This window comes from Eleginops maclovinus, chromosome 8, assembly GCF_036324505.1.
Source record: "Eleginops maclovinus isolate JMC-PN-2008 ecotype Puerto Natales chromosome 8, JC_Emac_rtc_rv5, whole genome shotgun sequence".
Classification (NCBI taxonomy): domain Eukaryota; kingdom Metazoa; phylum Chordata; class Actinopteri; order Perciformes; family Eleginopidae; genus Eleginops; species Eleginops maclovinus.
This window is the reverse complement of record NC_086356.1, coordinates 19000046-19026839: the sequence shown is the minus strand read 5'-3', so window position 1 is coordinate 19026839 and position 26794 is coordinate 19000046. Positions and strand designations below refer to the sequence as shown.

Below are 26794 nucleotides of genomic sequence, written 5' to 3'. Positions count from 1 at the left end.
CTTTAGCCTACTAATCTGCTTTTTATATAAAGATATACAGTTAACAAGGCCCTTATTGGAGTAAGCATTACATTTTTAGATGCAACACATCTCCATTCCCACCTTTCTGCACATCTGCATGCTTCTACAGTTATATAAATCCAGTTCCTCCCTACAGTTGGGATGAGCAGAGCCTGTGGTGGTTACTGTCCACAGTGGGTCTGAACCTCGCACCGGGTCTCTGCTGCATTGCTTATGAAATGTTCCATTTACTAAGCCCTGCAAAAATAAGCCTTTTGCATAGCAGCAATTTAACAGCAGTTAACCAATAAACGGCTGTATGTTTTCTCTGCCCCAGACTATAATCTGCCCCATGTAGGTTATCCACTCTGAAAGAATGGTGTCAGGCTCACACAAAAACACATCCACACATGCAGAGCGAGAGGGAGGCGCTCACACACAACCAAAAGGCTCTGAGTGTAGTGCACATCATGCAGAAAGACACCGTAGAAGTCATAACGTCACTCGTGTTGAAGTTTAAGTTCAAATATGGACAGAAATGCGTCTGCGTGCAGGTCCATGTTGGGGCCTTTGAGCAGCAGGAGGTCATGTGAGACTCACTTAGTGGGATCAGCGCCTTTGAAGTAAGCATTAACCGATTCTGTGAAGGCCACGGCAATGGGCAAAGCATCTTGGGACGCCAGGGTCACAGGGCTGGGACCGCGAGACGTTCCTGCGAAAGAGAAAGGCACAGAGTTAGACGCATGTTGACTCAGCTGCCGATCAGACTTTTACATCAGCGGGGTCCAAAGGTCCCATCAGAATTAAGAAGGCTTGATCATGCAAAGATGATATAACATAGAGTAGTTGTGTTACTGCAATTCAGTCAGTCATTCATACATTTCAAATCAGTACTTTCAGTTCATTTTCAGAATGAAAATAAATCGTTATCTTTTTTGAGTAGATCATGCTGCTTTACTTGAAATTAATTCTATTAGTTGTATACACAGCTCCGGAAAAAAATAAGAGAGCACTCCAAATGTTTCTTAAATCTTTATCTATACATGTATAGCAGCCATTCCAGTGTCTGTTGAATTTCAACACAGAGAAAAATGGTCAGTAGTTTATAAAATACAATAAAGAATAATAATTTAACTCAAGACACGTCTATAAATAATAAAACAACAGAAAGTGGTCTCTTGTTTTTTTCCGTGGCTGTACAGTAGATTCCTTCAGACAGCATATTCAAAGTTAAACCAACAAAAGATTCCAGTCAAATCATTCATTACGTCATTACTTAACAACAAAATCTTTGTAATGTTAGGAGTTGATGCAGGACAAATGTGAGAAGACAGAGAAATGCGACCACTGCAAAGCAACATGTCCGGTTGTCCAGCCAGTCAAACAGACTGGTGTTAGTTTCAGTTAAACACAGAGGAGGGTCCTCTTGCATGAACTTGGACCGTACCTGCTGGTGTTTCACACCGCTTCTCAAAGGTAGGCAGCTTGGCTATGAACGCATCATCCTCTTTACACCAAATTAAAGCGATAAAAAAGAAAGAATGAGAAAAAAAACCCCACAGAGCACAAACATGAGAAAGATGATGCTTAGCAGCGTGATGTGATAGTGACAGCTGATGTGATCGCATAGAGATGGAGAAATGTCAGCTCAGTGAAATGTGTAGAGAGCATGACCTGCACCATGGAAAGGAGGGTCTCTAATCGAGTTTGGAAAGGCGGACTCACTTTGGCTTAGAGGAAAGAAAGGAAAGAGGAAGAGCAGCTCTTGCTCTGGGGAGGAGAGAGGGGGAACAGAGGTGTGCTCAGCTCCTGTGAGGAGAGGAGTCAAGGGAAGAAAGAGGGACGAAAAGCGTATTGTGTGGAAAGAGTTGAAAAGCAGAGGAAAAAGGAGCATCTCTGTATCTGGAGGAGGCTTACCAACTGTGGGGGTGTTGCCGGCACTGAGTGAGGCATTCGAGGACAAAGAGGAGGAGCTCTCCGCCCGGGCGAGGGGCGCAGCTGGAGGGGGGCTGGCGTTGGATGTCTTGGGTGGGCTGAACGGCCGTACCTGAATCATAAATAGGATGTTATTACAATGCTAGAATGTTATTTTTATAGCAATCAGGGTTGTGTTACTGAAGTGACTCACAATCTCATTGATTCCTGTGAGTTTCCCTGTGGGGAGTTTGGGCCTGGAAGAAGGTCGGGGTGGGGGCACCAGGGCTCCAGCTGTGAGGGGGGTGGTTGGTCGATTTGGTGATGGCACTACACACAGAAACACATGGAGGCTTAACTGGTTGGCTGCAGAAAACAGCATCGAAGTTGGGTAAAAACAAACATGTATACACTGAAATTCACTCACAGATGCAACAACATCATGCATGAAGTGTAAAAAACATAATTGCAAAACACGAAAATCATAAGAAAAACACATTCCAAAATTAATTTCACAAAATAAACTAAAATAAAAACGTTGCAAACCAGGCAGAGTTAGATAAACTAAATAAAAACACTGCAAATACAGAACTTCAACCTCACAATAAAACACACATGAGAACAGAAAAAACTTATACAAAAATATAGAAATGAAACTCCAAACTTCAGGCACTGACACATCACATCTCGAGCCTCAGTTATTTTGTTACCATTAAAAATTTTGCCTGTTTGTGCGGCTGCCGTCGCCCTATCTGTGATCCCAGAGAAAACGTCAGTAAAGCCAGGGTCTTCTCTGCAGTTGGTGGCTTTACAGTACGCGTCGGCAGAGTCATCAGAGAGGCAGCGGCTGGTCCTGACGGGGATGGTTTGAGGCCTCTCCTTTACACCAAACCCTGAGCCCTGACGACGCGCTGGAGCAAAGTTATCACTGAAGGCGATCCACTGGCTCTGGGACCAGGTGACGGAGGAGCAGGCGTCGCCGCTCTTTGGAGGGCTGGCAGCTGGAGGGCTTTTGACGGGGTCGATTGGCTCGGTGGGCAGGGTGATGGGGGCGCTCTGGGCCCTCGCTGGCATGGGTTTGAGGGCTTGGAAAGGGTTTTCGGGGGAGTCCCAGGGAGAGGATGTGGACGAGGAGAAAGAGGAGACTTCTTTGGATTGCTGGCTCTCTGCCAGAGGAGGGGAGCACTCCCGCTGTGTCACCGCCTCGGCTGGAGGGGCGCCGGGATTGACAGAGCGATAAACATGACAAAAGCAAAGTGTAGACAGGTAACAAAACATGTAGTCACATTTTTCAACAATATGTGATTGATTGATTGATGATGTTTGAGTTCCCTTCTAGTTTTTATTTGTGATTGTATTCTACTTTTTCATTCAAACAAATAAAATAGATAGTTCCGCAGGGTTTTTTTGTTTTGATGCCAGGGGAGATGATTTGGCTTGATTAGATTTCTTTGATTGTCTCAAACTTTATTTCAACGACATATTGTATTTCTGACTGTCAAACCTTATAAAACCCACACAATGTGTATGGTATGCTAATTCATGGCTAAGCAGCTGCTTCCTGCTGGTTAAACTGAATGATGCCAAGTGATTTAAAGCAGTTGGAGAACTTTCCTGTGCTTCTGTCCTGTATTTCCCCCTTTTTATTGCTATTATTTTATACCTTAGGGTGAACGAAATATCAAGCACCTCTGTGGTACTGAGTTAAAGGTTCCCTATTATGCAAAATGCACTTTTTGCTGTCTTCTATACATAAATATGTGTCCCCGGTGTTTAAGGAGACTCACAAAGTGTCAGAAAATACAACCCTCTCTCTTTTCCTCCTTACCTACATCTCTAAAAACGGGGGTACAAACGAGCTGATCCAGATGTGCTATGGTTATGACATCATAACCGAAATGTGGGCTGGCTTTACATTGAACTCATGGCAACGTCCCGCCCACGTGACACGTCCCAACCTATCGTACCCAATATACAGTCACAAGCTGAACCCCCTCCGCAGCACCTCTGTGTGTCTGTGTGTTCAGCAGGATGTCTGCAGGAGGGACTTAGAGTTGTTGTATATATAATACATATAATGTCTCTGTTGTAGTGGTAAACACTGAGAAGTGTTTCAGAAATAATGCTTGATGTGGTTTGGAACATATTATGAGGTTTAATCACTGCAGCGTTTAGTTGAGTATCTTCTCTTGGTAGAAAACTCTCACAGAGGAGAGAGAGAGCTGCATGATGCTCCAAAGGGGCGTGGCCAGCTTCAACTCAGCTCAAATTTAAAGCGACAGTCACAGAATAGATAGAGGGGGGGGAAATAGAGGGGGAGAAGGCATGCTACAATGGGGGATCTGTTTGGTATTTTGAGCAAAACACTTCACAGACAAGTTTTGTATAGATATTAACCTATAATTTATTGTTAAAATATAGCATAATAAGAGACCTTTAAATCAGTGTTTATGTCTTTTCTAACAACATTTTTTATCCACTTTAATTGTCTCAGTAGGGATTACTTGGACAGAATTATACTTATATACACATTATTGAATATTTAGTAAGTGTCTGTTACTTAATTGTCTTCAATACTATTTTTTTTGTTGTAAATTGAAAAGGGGAATCATAGATCTTATGTACCTATTTCAGCACACTACAAGCTTAAAGCACAGAAAAACTCTTGTGTATCCTTAGTTTTGAAGAATAATGACGCATATTTGAATTTAAAATGTATCCTCGTATCAGCAATACATTTGCAAAGCGATGACCCTGATTTTTGGCACACATGGACACACATCCTGAATATTAGAGTTGATGTCATTTCTGTCCACATGCATGCATTTGAACACATATCTGACATAAGTACCATGCAGAATGGAAAATGTTTCACTGTCTGATAAACGGGGCACACACTCTTTACCTGAAGCCTCTGGCAGAAAGACCTCTGAATCATTCATCAGAAAAGATGGAGATGGAGGGATTGAAAGGAAGATAGAGGCAAGGTCTAACAAGAAAAGTTCAAATGAATAAATAAATAAAACAAACAAACATATTTTTTTAACTCACTTGACCAAAATGTTGGAAGAAAACAAATGCAAAGAAATAAAACAATATGTAAAACAAATGAAAAAGTACAAAACAAACCAATAAATACAATATATGAAACAAATCCTGTATATTTGTGAAATCTGCTTCATTGAGTGAGAGTTGAATGGTTTTAATAGCTCACAGGCGTATTTATTGTGTGATGTGTGCTGCTGCACTTTACACAGAGAGATGTAACAGACTGAGAGCGGGTACGTAATTCCCATCACAGTATCTTAATCAGGGCACTCTGCGATGCTCTTTTGACTTCTAAGCCGAGACCTTTGACAGTAACGAGACAATGTTTGACAACATACGTGCCAGGGGGCTTTATAGCTGACCCCATGACCTCAACTAGGTGCCAATTAACTGTGGATTACGCTTAGCCTAGGCAATGGGTCAGCGCTAATGTCACTCTGTTTAAACACTGGTGTCATGCATGTAAAGCCATGAGAATCACTCTTTCAACACTTAAAGTAAAACAAACACTTACAGAGCAGTGTGACTGTAGAGACTTCAGGAAGATTTACATGAAACAGGAGGAGCACACGATTTGAAAAGGATTGACAGAAAAACTAAAAACTGAGCTGCGATTTAATTCCCTTAGGTTGAATATTCTGTTGATCTCAGGGGTCAAGTCCTCTAACTGGGACTGCCCTGAGAGCAGATTAATCTACTGAGTAGCTAAGAAGACAAAGAGGAAAGGGGAGACTATTTAATGAATAAAGAGAAAATACAAAGGAACTAAAATAGCTAAATGTATAGGATCCCTGGCTCAAACATGGAGTTAAACCCAAAATGCTTGTAGCATGGTTGCTACTGATCATTTTAAAGATCTAAACATAATTCTGACATTTCAAAACATAAACATCTAATCAAGCAATTCATCCTAGGAGGGGAAATATCGTTCAAAAACAACACTTATTTATGGATATGTTCGTTTAGACAAAACATAAAGATGCTACTTAGTTATTATTCGTGAGATGTATCTATCCTCTAAATGTGTATCTGTTATAGTCCTTCAATGTGCTTACCTTCTGTAATTACAGTAAAAAGTGGAATCGACAGGAAATGATGAACGCATGTAATCCAGTGCAATCTTATATTGTTGTTATCAGCCTCTGTTTATGATGAACTATCCTTACATCGCGTCAGGGCATGTATTATATTATTGTTAGATGGAATAAGACGAAGAAGCTACAAGGACTTTTTGGAAGAAGGGCTGCACACATTCAACTTTTTCTTCTTACACCCTGTCATCAGTCAGGCCGCTGCTGCAATTTAGGACTGTTCATTCAAACAATGTGAGTTAGTTTAGCTAATCTCTCTGTGTTTAAATCTCTGACAAAGCACCTATAACAAGGCGTGTCCAAATGAACCTGGACTGAAATGTCAAGAATTTCAAATGAAAAGGAATTGCAGTAACCTCTGAGTGGTGCTACACACGTTTTGAGGGATCCTGTAGCATAAAAAAGATACAGTGGAGAGATATCTGTGCACAGCAGTCAACAAAGAATGAGTCTTGAGGGATTACCTGTAGATGAAGACACAGAGGAAGAGGAGCCTGCTGCAGGAGTGGGGCCGAACGGGTCCAGAGACAGAAGGTCGTTGTTCGTCAGTCTGCAGGGGGAGAGGGACGAGCTAAAATTAGAAACATTTACAGCAGAATGCGGCACAATTTCCTCCCTAGAAAGAAATGTCCATACAAAAACAAGATAGTGTAAACATGGTAAAAATGGTGGCAGTCATGAACACCTTCATACTTACTCGTATGGCGTTGGCACTCTGGGTTTTGCCAGCTCATCACCTGCAGGAAGAGAAAAACAAACGGAAAATGAAGACCCACAGACCCGCTCTGAGTGATGACAGCACATTCACTTTCACTAAAATAAAAATAGAACCCCAACACTAGAGAGTTTCAAAGAAGACAGTTGGCAAAAGTAATGTTTAAAGTTATTCACACCTTAAACCAGAACTATAAACTGAGGTTCTGACTGCCGTGAAAAGTCATAGAAGTTTATTTGCAGTAAGACTTCAGTTGGTTACAATATTTTGTCTGCCTTACACAGTGGAAATCTTACCCAAATACTGCAGAGGGTTAACTTCAAATGTGCTTTTGATTTGATGGTAACACTTTACAACAGGGGATGGAGCAACTAAAATAAAATCAGGCATTACTTTGTTATTTTCTGCCCCTTTTCTAAAGTGTTACAGTGCATTGCGAAGATCCATACGAGCAACCTGAAGCAGCACTAAAGCACCAGAGGAGGCGATTGAGAGGACCCAAATATAAAACCATTTAAATATTAAAAATAAAAGTTTGCAGTGAGAGTGCAGAGTCAGTGGTGTTAGTGTGTGTCAGCTGAGAGGAGGGCTGTGGCAGGTGGGGGGAGGCAGGGTGTAGGCTTACTACTGTAGAGAAAACATACTCACCCCGACCCTGAGCCTTAGAGCTTAATGTAGATACTCCTGTGTTCCCTGAGCGTACGTAGAGTATACATCTATCAATGCAATATACTGTGTAGGGTGATCTTTATCAGCTGCAGAATGGCATTTTTTTACCATATAAACTTGGTTTGTGTTAGAAGCTCTGGAAAAAAACAACTTTCCTAGCATAAAAAAAACACTTTTTAGTAAATATTCGAGCTTTCTGAAACTTACATTGAAACCAATGGAACATGATACAAAAAAACATCTTTATAATGTCCTAACAGTTCTATACATTTTTGAAATGCCGTAACACCGTAATATGTAACTTATTTTTAAATTGCTGCTACTCATTTTTAGCTGTGGTTGTGTACTTTTCTTCTATTGCTTAGTTGTGCTTTGCTTCTCAATATTTAATGTGTGACTATTATTGCATGCCTTTCTTTACCTGCTATGCCACTTTTGCTGGAACATATAGTGTAGATATAGATTGTATATTTGAAGGATTTCTCAAGCACTTGTTGAGTAAATCAAACAAACAACGTAGCTTAATGTAGATACTCCTGTGTTCCCTAAGCATATGTACAGTATACATCTATCAATGCAATATACTGTGTAAGTCGATCTTTATCAGTGTTTCAGCTGCAGAATGTGAATTTTATTATCATTTAGTTGCATATAAAGTTGATTTGTGATAGCAACTTTTGAAAAAACAACTTTACTAGCATAAAGAAATAACTTTTCAGTTAATAATCAAGCTTTCTGAAACTTACATTAAGACCCAATGGAACATGATACGTGCTATGTAGTGTGTGTGTAGTATATATATATATATATATATATACATTTGAAGGATTTCTCAACCATCAGAGTAAATCAAACATAGCAAACAAACAAACTTAGCTCAGATACTCGATACAATATGTGATATATTGTGTAAGTTGATGTTTATCAGTGTTTTAGCTGCAGAATGTGATTTTTTTCCCGTTAACTTACATACAAACGTGGTTTTGGTTAGCATCTTTAGAAAAAACAAAACATTTCCTAGAATCAACAGCTTTTTAGTTCATCTTCAAGCTTTAAAAACGACATTAAGACCCCATGGAACATGATTCGTGGTGTATAGGTATATACTGTATATTTAAAGGATTTCTCAAGCATTTAAATCAAACCTAGCACACAAACTTTCTCCAAGCCGTGTCGGTTTGCAGAGTGGTGGAAAACATAATTTCTGACATTTCAAAACATTAACATCCAATTAAGCAATTAATCTTATTTGTACCATGGTGGGGGGGAAATATCCCTCAAGCTCACATTAACAGAAAAGAACGCTTATTTACTTTTTTCTCAGGGATATGTTGGTTTTGGCTAAGTTTCTGGGTTTTCCTTTTTAAAAGACAACCTCTTTAAAAACATCTTGTGCCAAGAAAAATGTAGTTGAGACCCTGTACAGTCGACCCCCTTCACAGTCATCAGCAACACACAGATACAGAGAGGTCGGACAGAGAAAATACTCACTGGACTGGTTCTTCCGCATCTGGCCCTGAAAACACAAACACAGATTAATTAATAAAAGACGTCTCCAACTCACCATGACTTTCAAACTTTGACTTGCTCTGTTTGTTAGAAAGAAATCATGAAAAAGACAAATCTAAGAGAAATGATCAGGCTGCATAGAAGAGACCTAAAACAGGCCTCTATGTTTATTACAAGTCTTTCAATGTCACTTTTTCCCGCCTTTTTTACAAACTGCAACTTTCAGATGTCTAAAGTCCTTTCAACATGTCAAACAATTTGAAACCTAAAGCCCCCTGAGCCCTAATATATAAAGATGTCAAATACATTGTAAAAATAGTGGGAAAAAAAGCTTTAAAGAGTTGGAAACTGTATTATGAATTATTCCCAAGGGCAAAGGGAATTTTCCACTTCAGAGTTAAAGACAGTAAATCTCAAGGTTGCTCTCGCCTCACGCATACCACACGTTAAACCTAGGGTGAAATATTCAGCAGCCCAAAACTTTGCATTTAAGTCCGTATGACGATCAGTGAGGGAAAACAGAGAGCGTGCCCCCAACACTTCACCAATTTCCGTTACACAGCGTTTTTTCTGGACATAAATCTGCCGTGTCATGCTGCGTAAGACAAGATACGCAACATTGGCTCGAGGGTCACCAACCCAATGGAAACTTTGAGCATCAATTTCAATAAAGACTTTATTTGCACAATGAGAAAGGTGGTGGTTGTGTGGGGTGGGGGAGCTGTCAAGGGAGGAGGGGACAAAAAGAAACAAAATGGGTTTAAGGAACATAGCAAAAGCATTTAACCACCGTAGAGCTGTGAGGCCAGGGTTTAGTCCCACAGGCGCTAAGCGGCAAATGGGTTCAATTACGGCTCTTGCTGGCCACACACACACGACTTCCACTGCTATTTCAATAAAGAGAACACCGCAGAGGGAGAACCAAACAGGAGGAGAAATGAAAAAGACAGAAAAATGAGCAGTGAGGAAAAAAGAAAAGAAAAACTCTCAATAATTCACACCAGATGATGCAACCTTCGTCATCGCCTTGGATGTGTTTTAACTTTATTCCAGAACTTTGGGTGAATATGGAAAAGGAAAAGGAAGCTAAACAAAAACTGTAAAAGACAGAGTAGGAAAAATACAATTACAAAGTATTTAAATGCAAATCAGAGTCCACACACAAAAACTGTGGTTTGTGTTCTTTTTGTACTTTAAGGATGAGAAAGTGTGTGGGTTTGCATTTCGACAAAAACTAAACTGGAACAAACTAAATCAAAAGGTTTTGAAGAAAAACTAATTCCTACTGAATGTTGTTATATTAAAAAGAAAAACATCCGATAAAAACATCCTCTAGAAAATTGTAGCTCATCTTTATCATTTGTTCCTACGCTGGGAAAAAGACAACAAAAGAAAGAGAACATTTTAAAAAACTAGTCCTCAAACTAGCTCCATAAAGTATTCATAAATAACCACAACAGAGGCCTGTCTAGCACAAGTGGTGTCATTATAAAGACCGAGGAGTGAAAGCAAACAAAGAAAGGAAAGAGAACGGGTGAGGTAAAACACAAACAGGGAGCAGGAACAGTGGTCAGAGCAGAAAGGGGGGAGGCTGGGAGAAGATGCCGTGACAATTGTTTAATGTGCAGCCGGGAGAGCGGCGGGTGAAACCCACTAGACCCCGCTCTCGACACCGAGCGTGCCCTTTCAGCCGCTCCACAACAACATTAACAACAACAACAGCAGCTCAGTGCATACACGGCGCATGTTTGCACACAAGCAGTAGTGGCTTTAAATTTTAATGGCAGCGGCTATTTTCACAGAGCGGCGGAGATGAGTGATGGTGAGAGACAGGGAGCTGAATGAAGGAGTCCATGAGTGAAATCAGACTGGGCTCTGTGTAAGTGTGTGTGTGTGTGTTGCCTGCACTACCGCAAAGCATTCATACATGAACAGCAAGTGTGAGTCTGCACTGAAGGCCAACAAAATCAGAAAATCACAAATTATTGTCTCTGAATTCTTGATATATTTACTTTAAAAAGAGAAAAAATACCCCAAAAGTTGTTCGGCATGAAACTAAATTCTAAGTATAACAAACAGGAGCATCACTAAATATAATACAAATGCCTTTTTTATATACATAAAATAAGCTCCAAGGAACAGTGACTAACGGCATCTGTAAGTGGGACACTCGGGTTAAATGGCATCCTCTCACAGAGGTTTCACATCCTCCTGTTGCCCTCTAGTGTTGCAGCAGCAGAGCAGCAGCAGAGCAACAGGTTTTAGTATTTATGGTGTAGTTTATGGTGTTTCGGTGTGTTTGAACCCATACCGAGGTGGATGGAGGCAGGATGATGTTTCCAATGGAGGCTTTAAGCTCGTCGATGGTGACTCGGCTCTGGTGGGTGCCGTTGTTTGGCTGAACAGGCTTAATTTCTACGTGGAACTTCCTGGGTTCATCTTCGTCCTCTGAGTCGCTGGACGAATAGAAGGAATTCTCTTTGGCATGTAAGCAAAACAGTTAAGGAGAAGACAGACACAGAGATCATCGACACTTCTGATTTAATTGTCCCTGGCTTCAGGAGGCAGCTGGATGTGAACAGAGGAACAAACAATAACAGATCCATGATGATGATGATGATGATGATGATGATGATGATGATGATGATGATGAGCTGGACTGAGCCTCAGAATGTAAACACAAATCAAAACAAGCGCAAAGGATATCGTTTTCATTTCCTTCCGGTCTGATGCAGAAGCCCTCTGCATCCACTTGGGGAACGTTCTGCAACATAAAAACAGAACGTCATTTTAAAACACAAATTTAAAATGAAAGTATCAGATTTAGTTTAAAGAGGTAAGTCATATCCAAATGTATTTGGCACAAATGTGTTTTGCATTGAATTACTTTTTACTTGACATTTTATTTGAAGTAGACCAAACATGTTTTAATTGGGTCAATAAATAATAAATATAATTACACATGTCACCACTCAAATTATCCCCCTTTTACCCTGAATATTAACATGGGTCAAAACTTTTTTTTAAATATATTTCATTTTAAATGTTCTCTTATTCTCAAGTGAAAGATGCTGATCATTATCATATAGACTGAAAGTGCATCTTTAACTTATGGCATTCTGTTTTTAAGGAGAGTGAAATATTTAACCTTTTCAGTTGTTGTGATTTACAACAAGTGCTTTTTGAATTTAGAAATGTGCTGCACAAATATATGTTATTTGGATTATAAAAGGTGTGGATATGGATATGCATTGTGTTTCTGTCTGTTAGCTTGCTCACAGCATTCTGGATGTCTATGGCCCCATAATATCCGGGGGGAGCTCCGTTGGCAGTGTTCTACAAGCACAAACACAGAGGAATGAATGCACGAGTCAATCTAGAAAATAAACAGGAGGGAGGGAGCACAGACAATCAAATGCACAAGGATCTCTTCCACCTCCTCCTGTTTGAAATCAAAACTGAAAAATCAACTAAAGGAAAACTTTTGGGGAAGTTATACTCACAGCAGCTTCCACTTCTGTAGACTCCCTGGGAGACAGAAGTGTGATATCATGGTGAGAACATTTTATTTAAACCAAGTTGCATTAATTGTGTTGGTGGACTAAAGTTATGTTCACTTACGTCGAGTCTGTATCCTTATCTTTCCTTCGACCTGGGATGCCAAATGGTTTTCTCTTTCTTGGTTTGGCACCTTAATACAAATGAAAATGCATTTAATGCATTTTCTAACATCTTTTTGTATAACTTTATTTGTAATAAGACGTACCTTCAGTAGCAATAGCTGCATTGCACTCCTCAAACTCAATGGCTCCTAATGAGACAAAAAACAAATCTTTTAGGTTCATTTGGCACGGAAAGGGTCAACCGCCTACTGCTGTGAATGTACATCACGCAATAATCACACACACACACACACACACACACACACACACACACACACACACACACACACACACACACACACACACACACACACACACACACACACACACACACACACACACACACACACACACACACACACACACACACACACACACACACACACACACACCACACTATACTGAGTGTGTACACAAACAGGGCCCGGCTGGTCCCAGAGGGCAGACAGGGTCAATAGCGGAGTCAAATGTGTGTCTGGTGGCCCTCACTGAGATGTGACACTGCCTCCTGGGGCCACAAAGCACTACTCTACAGCACAAAGTCTCCCTCACCGGAAAAAAAACCCATAAAAATCATCACCATTCTTAACCTTACTCCTATCTATTCATACTATATGCATACAGTCTATAGTATATTCATATTTATTGTGGCTATATTATACTGTCTGTTTACATACCTGATCTTTAATATATTGAATTCCTACACTGCTGTTTATAATAGGACATATACAGCTCCAATTGTTTCTTAAATCTTTATCTCTACATGTATGGCAGCCATTCCAGTGTCTGTTGAATTCCAACACAGAGACATGTTGTCAGTAGTTTATAGAATACAATAAAACATAAATCATGTTTTATATCTATAAATTGTAAAACCAGAGAAACTGATAATGCTAAGTGGACTCTTCATTTTTTCCGGAGCTGTACATACAGATACAAATTAGGCATTATGTTTATACCTCCTTATAGAGTTCATAGTGTAAATACTGTAAGACTATATTTATATTACTATTAAAAACTCGTTTTGGACTTCTGGTTGGATGCTAACTGCATTTTGTGGTCTTACTTGTACTGTGCACTGACAGTAAAGTTGAATCCATACAGTCACTACCTGATTCTCTGTGAAACAGGCCTTGGTGCTCACAGCGAGCAGCAGGTATGAGATAAAACGTAACCTCCAACACGGGACACGCAAAGTCACTAACCCTATTACAATAAGACAAACAAGTCGAAGATTAAATGCAGTGAAGTGTTTAAAGCCACACGGACAAATCTGCTCTCGGGCTTTAAAGCAGCCCTCCTCTCCCTCTCTCTGGCATGCAAAAAATCCCCAGAAACAAAGTAGAGTAGACCGTAACTATACCCTTATCTCCATTATCCATTCATTTTCTTTTTATCTTATTTAGATTAAACAATTAATTGTGTGATGTAGTGCACGTATCTCTGCATTTTACTTTCAGTATCGTTTCCCTTGCACAATGTTACTTCCATTCTTCTTTATGTTTGAATTATAATGCATATTTCACAATCAAGCCTTTGAATATTTTAATATAAAATGCCACAAAAAAAGTGAAACATTTATTAGTTTTTCCAACCCCAAGATGGCCTTTTAATTTGGTTGTTTTCTTGTTCGTCCGAAACAAAAAGTTATCCATTAAATTTACCAAAGCAAAGGAAAACCAGGAAACCTCCGTATATAAAAAAGGGGTGAAAGCTAAATCACTTGATTATTAATTGATAATCCAAACAGTTAGCTACTATTTTTCCTTATTGTTACAGCTCCACCCTAAATGAAACAAACCATAGTAATCAGCACAAACAAACTCACATCTGAAATAATCATGGCGTCCCTTACTAATAGGCTGAACTAACAGACTGTCGGATCTATTCCAGCCAACAGCCAGAAAGTCCCTCAGAGCACAACCAGCTAAATAAAAAATAACATTGCTTTTGGTTCTACAGATCTATGATTGAAATAGAGCAAACAACAACAGAGTTTACACTTAATTTAATGCTCATCAATTATACATTTACCTCCAAGGCCCTGCACAGGACTGTCACGCTGCAAGAGTGCCTCCAGAAACATTTATGGAGGACTTTCAAAGGAAAAGCACTGTAACATACACATGCGCGCACACACACACACACACACACACACACACACACACACACACACACACACACACACACACACACACACACACACACACACACACACACACACACACACACACACAGAAAGCTGTAGAAAAACAGAGGCAGGGCATGCAATGAGTGTGCATGTCACTCAGAGGAAGCAGGGAGGCTGTGCTGTTGGTGTTTTGTGATGTTAATATCTATTAGAAGGAGTGACACCTCAACCTTATAATTGCTATTTAAGTCACATTATGGACTACTGCCCTATTCAAATAGCAGGATGCACAATATTTGTTAGATACAATGTGTTAAAATATAAATTCTAATGAAATAGGGATTTACCTGCCTAAAAATCGTCTAGACTTAATAAAACATATTTGTTTGGTACAGATCTTTTTTTTTTCATTGCCCTATAATTATTTAAATTCAATTTTCAATAATAATGAGAAGTATAATGCAAAAATTACTAATCTCTCCAAGATAGTGTACCATATCGCAGTTGCAATATCACTCGAAATAATTGCAAATGAGTATTTTCTTCTAAATCGTGCAGCCCTCAAACTGGAAATCCTTTACATCAGTGTATTAGTCCATTTTATCTGTACGTTTGACTATGCATTTAGTGTATATTATTCATACATCCTTACACAAAAAGCCTGACCTGGGAGACATGCAGCGAGTGTTTGCCGTCAGACCACATGGACACAGATATAATGTATATACAGCTTAATAGCTCGCAAGATGAGCAGGAGAGAGAGAGCGAGAGAGAGAGACCCTCTGGCATGATTGTCCGATACACTAACATGCCTTGACCTGAAAACAACAAAGCTAATGATATTTTAACTCAAAATGTATACAGGAGCAGCAGTCCAACGCGCTCTCCCCAGAGGATGCCAGTCACGCGCAGAATTGACGCTTTGTTTGGCGTGTGCAGCGCCGAGTGGAGTGCAGGGAAGCGGCGAGTCACGAGAGGCATGCATCACGCCAAGTGAAGTGGATAAAGTACACCAATGACCGATCTACTCTACTGTGCAATATCAGAGCCTCTTCACCGCCGGCGAATACACAGCGGCAGCACGAACCGCTGTGTGTGTGTGTGTGTGTGTGTGTGTGTGTGTGTGTGTGTGTGTGTGTGTGTGTGTGTGTGTGTGTGTGTGTGTGTGTGTGTGTGTGTGTGTGTGTGTGTGAGAAAGGGAGAGAGTTTCATGCCAATCAAAACAAAATTGGCATGCTCATTCGAGAACTTTCTCCCATGGGAGGAAACGGGAGAGACAGTCATTTCCAGCTACTGCATAAAGTACACTATGCATATATATTGAGTAGATTTACATTTTAGAGAGTATTCTAATTTATTCTAAGAACTACTACTGAAAATATCTAATGTATATATATTTTTTTATTTATTTTTTAGTCTATTTTTAAATTGTTTGTCATTCTTCTTTCTATCTGTCTATATCTATCCCTTACATCATCCATATTCGTTCAGTGTACTGACATAAAACAGGTGAGGATCTTTTAACTAACTATGTCATTTGGTATCACCTTTCATTAAATGCATCAGTTGGAGATATTGTCAAACAAAAAGGAATACAAAAAAAAAGACCCACAAAGAAATTGGAGAATCGCACATTGTGTTGGTTATTCCATCTCTGGGATGTGAAACAAATGCTGTGCATGTACGTCAGGCCCAGGCAGAGCAGGAACTCTTTGCCTCTAGCACCCTGGGATTGCATCTGACAATATTTATGCACACCAACTGCAGGAGAAGTCCAAACACCAGACGCATGAATATTACCTAAATGTGGGCCGACATTAGGAACTGTTTAAACATCTCCTAAACAGACAGACGACTTTGTTTATCCAGGGGAAGATGTTTCTTTTCTTCCTCCTCTCTGTGAGAGAAGCATGCAGTCACGCATGAACGCTGAATGGTTTTTTAAATTGCATATGCTTCACATGGCACTGGGAGTGGGAGAGGGGCGGGGGGGGGGTTGCGTGTCTGGCCCTCCGCCAGTTGACAGCTCAGCTGGATATCGTTGAACACTCCGAACCCCCCTGCCTTGCAGCGTGTCACTTTGGGATTGTTTCCGCAATAGAAAGTTTATTCAACCTCTCTCTCTCTAAAGGCAGTGGACCGGCCATCCATTCAGCTATTTCATCAGGGGACGGACAGGTTATTTTTCTGACAGGGCCGGGGCTGCTGCGCAATCCCTAATGAACAGCTTGATACAAGAGGAATTTTCTGACCGTTTTTTTAGCCTCAATTAATTCTGCTGTCCAAACAAATGAAGGCCACCACCCCTTGGACGCAGCGTCTGGACACAGGGGTCACCGTGTGTGTACACACAAACACAGCAGAGGTGAACTCTTTGTGTGTGTGACCTGACGTAATGTAGTACCAATACAGCGACCAGGGGAGTAATTGTATATGTACGACAGGGCTTTAAAATGTAAACACACACACACACACACACACACACACACACACACACTGTCTACCTCCTTATAGTGTTCAAAGTGTAAATAAATCTGTGTGTTTATATCCATCACATGTATACATATATATTTATATTATATTTGAATAACTCTGCACTTCACTTCTTGTCTTGGACTTGCAAACTACTTTTCATTGTTTTAGTACATGTGACAATAAAGTTAAATCAAATCTAATTAGATTTTCTAAATAAATACAAGTAAAAAGTGATGGGATGAAGAGATGCTTCAGAGCTACTACACTTCTAATACTATCAATGAATGAGCTGTGAGTGTGTGTGTGTGTGTGTGTGTGTGTGTGTGTGTGTGTGTGTGTGTGTGTGTGTGTGTGTGTGTGTGTGTGTGTGTGTGTGTGTGTGTGTGTGTGTGTGAGAAGGGGAGGGAGGCGGGGGGGCAGAGTCAGAGGAGTCTGAGGAGTATTCCCTTGATTATTGTGGCACGGCAAAGTTTACACAAGAGTCATTGTTGAGCTCTGACCTCCTGAAAAGGTTGGTTCTGCCTGCTTAGTCTGTGCGCAGAGCAAAGCCCACAGCGCGTCACATGCTCACTGGAATGCCAAGCCTGCCTACCTTTACAGCAGATTACTATGATTGCCTGTGATGGCGCTCTCTTACTCCTAATTGCCCCTCTCTATACGTCCCCACCCTCCCTAAAAGGCAGGGACAGGCACAAGGCACGCTCATTTATTTACAACACAAATATCTTTTATTAGAAGCTAAGATAAATGATTCGTACCTGGTCTCTCCTTGCCCGTTCCTTTGCTCTCTGCCAGCTTCTGTATTAAACTCTCCACCGAGGTGTTCTCAACGTTCCTCACAAACTCATTCTGGACCTACACAATCAAAAACAATAAACAAAATCATTCATTATTACATTTAATGCAGGTAAAACAAAGCAACAATGACAAAACATGATGTAATGATATAACGAATGTCATCATAGTGGTCTTTAAAAGGTATTCCTCTTGTTTGTGAACATATTGGAATTGTTTTTATTAGTTTTAATTCATGTGGACTCGCTGCACCGATATATTGCATTGTGTTTTTTGTATTATTTTTACACTGATATCAACCTCCTTAGTGAAGTTATTTTTAATATGTTCCACCTTTACTTGGAATTTAAAACTTCAAAAAGCATAAAAACAAGTTGCACCAGAAATGTGTGAATGTTTGATTCATTTAAGAAGATGAACCCTTATTTATCCCCCTCGGGGGAAATTCAGTTTTCACTCTCTGTTTTACATGCATACATTAACCACACACAGGTAGGTGCAAACATGCACATGCATTATTAGTACACACACAATTTATACACACTATACAGTTTTCTGTAGGTTGCACACATGCATCTTAAGAGGTGCCAGAGCGAAGGCTGCCAGTCTCGCCGGCGCCAGGGAGCAGTTGGGGGTTTGGTGCCTTGCTCAAGATGTGAACTGGCAACCCTTCGGTTCAAAGCTGAGGTCCCTACAGACTGAGCCACTGCCGCCCTATTTAGTGTCTAGTTGAAAGATTTACACATTTAATTGTTACATTTATTTATTATTAATACCCATCGCAATAAATAAGTAATTTTTTGGGCCATGTACTGTTGTCCATTTCTCACACACATTTTATTCTTTACTTTAACCACATTAGGTTAACTATATCCTAGTACTGGCAGCAGTTATTTTAGAACACTCCAGCAGAGATGGAACAACACAGTAAATAATGTATGGTGGTTTGCCATGCTGTACGCCTGAAGAATGAGAGTTCTTTTGTTTAATCTACTTCAAAGCAGGGTGAAAAACTTTTGTAACTGCAATAAATCTATTGATACATGCACAGTCCTGTATCCTGTCAGCCACATACATTACATCATGTGATCATGGACACTGTTAACCTGTACCAAGGGAAGTCTTTACAGCAGGAGTAGACTTACACTTAATCGCTATGTCACGATGATAAAGTTTATAAACAATCTACTGTAGTAAAATAAGGTTGTGTCACTTTTGCAAGCTGGGTTTATTGGCGTAGTGTTTCCTGACACCAGGATGCACAAGCAAATCTGACGTAATCCCAAACCAAATGCCCCACAAGTTGTCGTGTATCTCTGATTTGGTGTAACTAGGTCCCAGCTGTATGTGCAGGGGATTGTAGATAAAGTCTTAGGATTTTAAAAAGACAGCCAATTATTCCAGGCAAATTAAATCCAGCCCGATTACGCAACCTCCTTTTCACTGTAATACATTTGTCGTTTTAAATACTACAGTCCTGTATAAAAGCCATTAAGTGGGTTAATGAATGTTTGATGACTCTTCCTTTAAGTTGCATGTTTGGTCTTTGTGCTGGTAACTCTTCTTGACTTCTTGTTTCCTCACAAAATGTTTTCTTTGTACGGCCTCTGGCGTTTGGAGAGTACAGCAACGAAAAACGCCGAAGCATAAACGCCTGTGTGTGTGATCGTAGGCTGCACGCCATCTGTGGTGAGCCGCCCAACGGTGCTTTGCGTGAGTTAAAACTAAGCTACATCTTTACCGTGTACACACATATACAGCTCCGGAAAAAATGAAGAGAGCACTCCAAATGTTTCTTAAATCTCAATCTCTACATGAATGGAAGCCATTCCAGGGTATGTTGAATTCCAACACAGAAATGTTGTCAGTAGTTTATAGAATGCAATCAAATCATATATAATTTAACTCTTTAAGACATACCTAGAAATAGTAAAACTGGAGATCTGATAATGCTGCAGTGCCCTCTTAATTTTTTCCGGGGCTGTATGTGTAAAATGTTTATTCCTAGGTGTGGAAAATATAAGTCAGTGTAAAGTAAGCCAGCATCAAAATGATTGGGTACCACTTTACAATAACACTACCCTTATAAAAGATTTACAAATAGTTTGTCATTCATTTATTAATTAGGTTGTGAACACTTTATAAATCATTATACTTAAACAAAATATCAAGATGGATGGTGGCTGATGAAGAAGGAAGCTAGGTAGCCAATATAAGGCTTAGTCATCTTGCCAAATAGTGAGCCTGTGTTGATGTATGAAAACTATGTTAGAACTGGTTTATCAATGGTTAATAAAGTGTTCACAACCTAATTAATAAATGAATGACAAACTATTTGTAAATCTTTTATAAGGGTAGTCTCTAAGCGGTACCAATGACTGTATATTGGTTGCTTTATATTTTGATGTTTTAGTCCTACCTACAAGCGAGGATTGCGGTCACATGTTTTATGAGGAGTCTACCTTCTCCCCGTTACTCGAGCTGCTCTACCTTCAGTTGGTATTTATAACATTGATTTTGGTAAGTGGCCCCACAGAGATATACTGTATTTCCTGAGTTTCTTTTGTGTCAGGTGGAATCATTGTAGTTGGCACTGTGGTCTGCTGAAGCCCTTTGGGCAGTATCCGAGGAAGGATAGTGTTTGTTTGCTTGTATGTTTTGGATGTGCATGTGTGCTTGTGTGTTTACTGAGGGGGAAGTGAAAGCGGCGTACAGGCATGGGGATGAAGAACAGCGTCTAACTGTGCCATCTCACCAAACCATTTAGATGTGCGTGATACTGTAAGCACAGAGTGGCTCCAGCATCAAACAAACACACACGCAAACACACACATATGTGTCTGCCCCCCAGGCCCCCGTGGTGAGGTGGAGTGCATTAGCCTTCTGTGCCCTGGCAGGAGAGGATGTTGGGGGGGAGGGGCAGGAGGGAGGATGCGCGATGAGGAAGTATGCAGCACACGCGATCTGTCAGGTGCTGCTGCCATGACGGAGGGCAGTAATGTCATCAATCTATGTGCCCCGCTTGCCACACACACACACACACACACACACACACACACACACACACACACACACACACACACACACACACACACACACACACACACACACACACACACACACACACACACACACACACACACACACACACACACACACACACACACACACACACACACACACACACACACACACACACACACACACACACACACACACACACAAAGAGCACGCAAACCTCACAGACACACCTGCCCCAAGTTTACTTCTCTGCACTTCTTAATACTTATCCAGAGGGGGGAGAAGTAATCAGATCGTGTACTTGAGTAAAGGTAGAAGTACCAGAGTGTAGGAATACTCTGTTACAGTAAAAGTCCTGCATTCAAAATGTTCCTCCAGTAAAAGTAGAAAGTATTCTCATCTAAATGTACTTAAAGTTTGAATGGCTTTGTATACTGCAGGGTAGCTGCTGAATTTACTGCAGGTGAACTAAAGTCTGATTTAAGGGCTGATTATATGTACCATCATTAATCCAGATCTGTAAAGTAACTAAAGGGATTAAATAAATGTAGTGGAGTTAAAGTAAAAAGTAACAAAACATTGAAATACTCCAGTAAGTACCTCAAAATTGTACTAAAGTACAGTACTTGAGTAAATCTACTTAGTTACTTTACACCTCTGTACATATATTTCTTAATCTTCATATGTATATATATATATGGTATCTTCCTTATTCTACGATTAACTTTCTCCCTCTAATCCCTCATGCCCCTGAGCTGATCCTGGCTGAATATACCTGGAAGCTGGACATGATCACTTCTAGATTTGAGTGACAGCTTGGGTTACAGGTTTCCTCTGGTTTGGTTTCCATGCACTGCTCCCGCTCCCCCTCCCCCCCCCCGACTGACAGCAGCTCCAACACTAGGCTCTACTTTTGGGGAAGCAATTCCTAAACAGTCACAGTGAATCCTAACTCCACTGTTGATCTGGCGGGAGTGTAGACCACCCTGTCTCCTCTGATAAGTGATACACTTCCTGTTCACCTGCCAGTTAGGAGTTCTCCTGAGGCTGTAACACACACACTGCTATCACACCCAGCTGTGCAGGCCTCTTTACAGGCGCCTCGACTGTCTGTAAGAAGCTGCTAACGAAGCTTCAAGAACATTTTCTCCTTCCTCATTTTATCCCAAAAAGAGAAATGATGTCCCCATTAAGTACTTCAAGGTTTACACCTGTTTGTTTTTACCAGAGCTTACAGTAAGTCATAGCTGGCAAAAACACATTTTATACCCAACATATTGTGTATTCATATTTTAAATTAGTTGGAAAATATGGGGAAAGCTTTTATTTGGTTGAATACATCATTCATAATATATGTAATATATACATAAAATGATACACACTTAAAAAATATAAATTAACACAAGAGAGATTGTAAAATTGTTTTGACTTTGATATTGTATAGTTATCTCTCTTCAACTTATCCTCACTCCCTCAGCACACAACATATGAACACTTGAAAACAATAGAAGAGTTTACTTGAATCTGTCTTCCAATTCTTCCTTTTACTCTTGTGTTCAGAACTAATGGAAGCACAGAGGATACAACTGTAATTGTACTTTATCTTGAGTCATTGGACAAGTCACTTCTTTGCCGCTAAACTAAACTATATGACAGAGTATATTGTAGTACAGGAGCATGTGTCAATATAATAATACATTGGGTAATAAAATATGATTCAAGAAATGCATTACTTCAACTCAACTCAAGAATATCTGTGTTGGAGGTTAATATTAAAACAGTTTCTTGCTTGAATAAAAACTGCCACACAAATGTTGATAAAATGATTTCAAACAACACAAAATAAGGACTGTCTTGGTTTGTGTTTCACAGCGTGTGCATTTCAGACTAAAACAGCATGAACGATATTCTAAAAATGCAAGTATATGCAAACGTGTGACTGAGTGTGTGTTAGCTTGTCAGCATCAGCGCCTGTGGGCTCAGTGACTAAGCACAATGTTGCTTCACCCTCCTCCCTCACCCTCTTGCCTCCTTCTTATGTGATATTAACATCCCTTTAAATTGCTTCTTAAGAGTGTTTACCATTAAATCACTATTTCCGTGTTCTCAGGTTTTTTCCGTTTTTTTTAAAGATGAGCCATATTTTCATTTGTCTCAGCAGCAGGCAGCACTGCCCATCCCCTGCTCCGAACTGTGAGGCTGGATAACCTGCGGTAGCCTGTCGCTCCACATCTTTTCCAAAGTGCAGGGTGCAGATTGGACTGATATACTTCTGGTGGAGCTGTGTCGCCCTCTATGGGCAGTAAAAGAACTACATGGCAGCGTCAGTAGAGAAGCTTCAGATTAATGAGAGCAGAGCAGTCGTTAGTCTTTCTGTGTGGCGCTGGTAAGTATGATTGCTGAATAAATAAATGAAAAAAATCTCTGGTTAATGTTAGATACTGATTAATATAGCTGTTGACGATGTTTGAAAGCCTTTAAAATCTTAATTGAATCAAACTTGATGCCATATTCTCAAACCTAAACACAATCTAGCAGGAACAAACACGCCTGGTGCAGCACTTTTAACTTTCTGACACAGGTTTTGGCGAGTGTTTGGACTTCTGAAGGTGATCGGCTGAGAGGGAGTTTTGATCAGTTTTTAATTGCCTGGCATAAAAGGCTGAATGGACCATTTCCTGGTTCTCAGTTAAACGATTAGCGAGATCAAAGACGACACTAATTGATGTGACACACCGTGAACCCAATGAGCGGAGCCGCAGGTCAGCGAGACACCTACTCCACCCACAGGAATGTTTCAGAGCATGCATGTGTGTGTGTGGATGTGTGCTCTCACCTCTCCTATTTGAAGGTGCGTTTCGTCGATGGACTGCGAGTATGACTGGATGATCTCCTTCATGTGGAGAGTGTGGTTTTCTTCAATGTCTTGGAATTTCTGAAAAACAGGGCGAGGTGAGTTATGGCACGGTGGAGCAACAAACATTTCAAATTAGCTGCATGCACAATCGGCATCATGGTGTCGTTTCACAGGCAGGAAAACAAAAACAAGTTATGGATGAAATGCAGATAAGGAAACTTCACTTCCTCATTCTGCCCCAGCCACTTCCTGTGTGTCGGTTTGGGTGGTCGATGGCGCTCTCACACACTTTAGATCAGTGGTGTAAAGTAACTAAGTACATTTACAATTTGGAGATACTTGTACTGTACCTGGTTATTTTAATTGTTTGCTACTTTGTACTTCTACCCCACTATAATTCAAGAGGTAAATGGTGTACTTTTACTCCACTACATTTATTTATTCCCTTTAGTTTCTTTACAGATCTGGATTAATGATGGTAAATATAATCAGCCCTTAAATCAGACTTTAGTTCACCTGCAGTAAATCCAGCAGCTACCCTGCAGTATACAAAGCCATTCAAACTAGCTGCACCTTTACCAGCTCTGAGAACACTTTAATGCAGGGGTGTTCTCCGAGAGCCACATACAGAAAAATATAAGAAAGGCTGGGCCCCTCACTTGTGAGGCCTCATAAGTAAAGTTATAGATTAGCAAAATCAATCAAATGTAGGTGAATGATGCTTGAATATGCTTTAAGAAAACAAACAGCCTACATCACAGCTCTCCATGGGTTTCATTTTATTTGTTGGCAGCTCAGTCCTTAAAACAGAAACTTGTAATGAGAGGAAATATGAAGGATACATTTGAAGCTTGTTATGCAAATACATTATTGGGCTTTTTTTCTTATCAACTTAGATCTACTTTTACTTTAGTACCATTTGCAACGCTAGACTGCTGGAGTATTCCTAATACTGTGGTATTTCTACTTTTAGTTCTTCTTCCACCTCTGCTATAGTTCCTCCTGTCTCTTATTCTCTCCACAAGACACATCGTCGGAGGTTCATTTTGGCTTTGAGCAGTAGTATGGTGTAGACTAAATGCTAGTGTTTACTCCCATTTAAGTCTGACTCAGGGTTAACTCGGGAGAATGAGTATAAATAATCATGGAGAAGATAATCAAAGTGAGGATGCAGAGGAAGAGGAAACCACAAACTCACAGATAAAGAGACACACACTCCTGCATCTACACTACAGAGACAAATAAATAAGACTTTTGTCATTCTCCAGGGTAACAGATAGCATACGCTCACACACAGACACTCTCAAGACAAAGAGGACACACATGGAGGAGCCCCGGTGATGTCAGAGCACATGTGTTCGGTGTTTATAACTCATGTCCACATGTGCTGCGTTTGAGACAGCCGTAGACTGTGATCCTGGGGCAAGCAGGGCTGCTTTCTTTCGGGGGGAAAACAGAAACGCTACGCTAACTGGAAACATTTCTGGTGGCGGTGTGGGAGGATATGGAGGCCAAATTCTGTTGATCTGATTTTGATTTGGAGTTTATCTAATCAGTCCTTCAATATGGATCCAATCAGGGCTTTCCACAATGATTCCGTTACAGAGGAAAAAACACAATCTGGAGATGATACAGGGCACGGTGCGCGCACACACACACACACACACACACACACACACACACACACACACACACACACACACACACACACACACACACACACACACACACACACACACACACACACACACACACACACACACACACACACACACACACACACACAGGATTGACAGATTACTCAATGAAAGTGCTGCATACCAGAGACATACACGGAGAACTTGTGACACATCTTTCATATTTCAAGAGAGGAAATCCCAGTACCTGGGCAGTTTCTGCCATCTTCTGTTCAAACTCGGACTTGGCAGCGGCATATTTCTCCACGTATGACTTGTAGGTCTCTGTGGCTTTTTTGGCTTTCACTCCAGCCTGCAAAATGTAAACAGCCATCATCAGTTTATGTACTATAGACAAAAGGCCCTGTGTTTTCACAGATCGACAACCAAGCTGCACTTAACATCTGAAGGCAAGCCGCTTTCGGGGTTAAGGTTTCTGTATAGAGTGGAGTGTTAAGGCACTTCATCATGCCTTATTACTAAAACCATGACTGTGTGTGTGTGTGTGTGTGTGTGTGTGTGTGTGTGTGTGTGTGTGTGTGTGTGTGTGTGTGTGTGTGTGTGTGTGTGTGTGTGTGTGTGTGTGTGTGTGTGTGTGTGTGACCTCCCACCTTGTCCACATCTCTCTGGGTGGCCCCTTCTTTGCGAAGGCGCTCCTGCTCCACGGTTTTGGCATTGTAGATCTCCTTGGACTTCTGCAGAGCCTGAGAGGTGGTCTGGATGTTCTGCACAGCCTCAAGGGTGGACGCCACCTCTTCCTTTGTCTGAAAACACACATGAATAAAATATGATATGTGCGAGTGTCAGCCAGTGCTTCTAACTACTTCTAACATAATCCAGTCAACACTTCTCTTGGAATCCCCTCGTTTATTATAACTTAGAGATGACATAACTTCCTTCCCAATGGTTAAACATTCATGGCCATACTTCTGGAATTTCTAAATTCAGATTTGTTTTGTCTGTTGGTTGCATTGTGACTTGATTTGGTTGTCATTTTGTGTTTTGTTTTGTTTCCTTTTCAATGTCTTGCTGTTTAAGATATAGCTCTGGAAAAAATTAAGAGACCACTGCAGCATTATCAGTTCTCTTGTTTTTTGGTGGTTTTTTAAACATGTATTTATTGATTATTCACATTTATAACCACATTTATATACACAAACACAACCAAACCTCCCAACATAAGACATGGCAGATTACAAAATAATGCTAAATAAATCAAATTAATTCAATT

At 40.5% G+C, this 26794-nt stretch overlaps 1 protein-coding gene across 3 annotated transcripts in view; it reads right to left on the bottom strand.

Annotated features, from left to right (window-relative positions):
- fcho2 (FCH and mu domain containing endocytic adaptor 2) overlaps nt 1-26794 on the bottom strand; it is a 53074-nt gene that overhangs the window by 6834 nt on the left and 19446 nt on the right. The window contains exons 5-23 of one of the 3 annotated variants that reach the window (XM_063889252.1): nt 26175-26327; nt 25772-25876; nt 23867-23965; nt 17973-18069; nt 12713-12757; nt 12568-12637; nt 12450-12474; nt 12226-12282; nt 11653-11710; nt 11258-11433; nt 8929-8953; nt 7417-7461; nt 6751-6790; nt 6518-6603; nt 4820-4903; nt 2625-3122; nt 2129-2244; nt 1918-2047; nt 601-712 (exon numbers count right to left, since the gene is read on the bottom strand). In XM_063889252.1, coding sequence (XP_063745322.1) covers nt 601-712; nt 1918-2047; nt 2129-2244; nt 2625-3122; nt 4820-4903; nt 6518-6603; nt 6751-6790; nt 7417-7461; nt 8929-8953; nt 11258-11433; nt 11653-11710; nt 12226-12282; nt 12450-12474; nt 12568-12637; nt 12713-12757; nt 17973-18069; nt 23867-23965; nt 25772-25876; nt 26175-26327 — 2021 coding nt within the window. The remainder of the gene's footprint in view (nt 1-600; nt 713-1917; nt 2048-2128; nt 2245-2624; nt 3123-4819; nt 4904-6517; nt 6604-6750; nt 6791-7416; nt 7462-8928; nt 8954-11257; nt 11434-11652; nt 11711-12225; nt 12283-12449; nt 12475-12567; nt 12638-12712; nt 12758-17972; nt 18070-23866; nt 23966-25771; nt 25877-26174; nt 26328-26794) is intronic. The other 2 variants (XM_063889250.1, XM_063889251.1) reach the window with 2 other exon arrangements.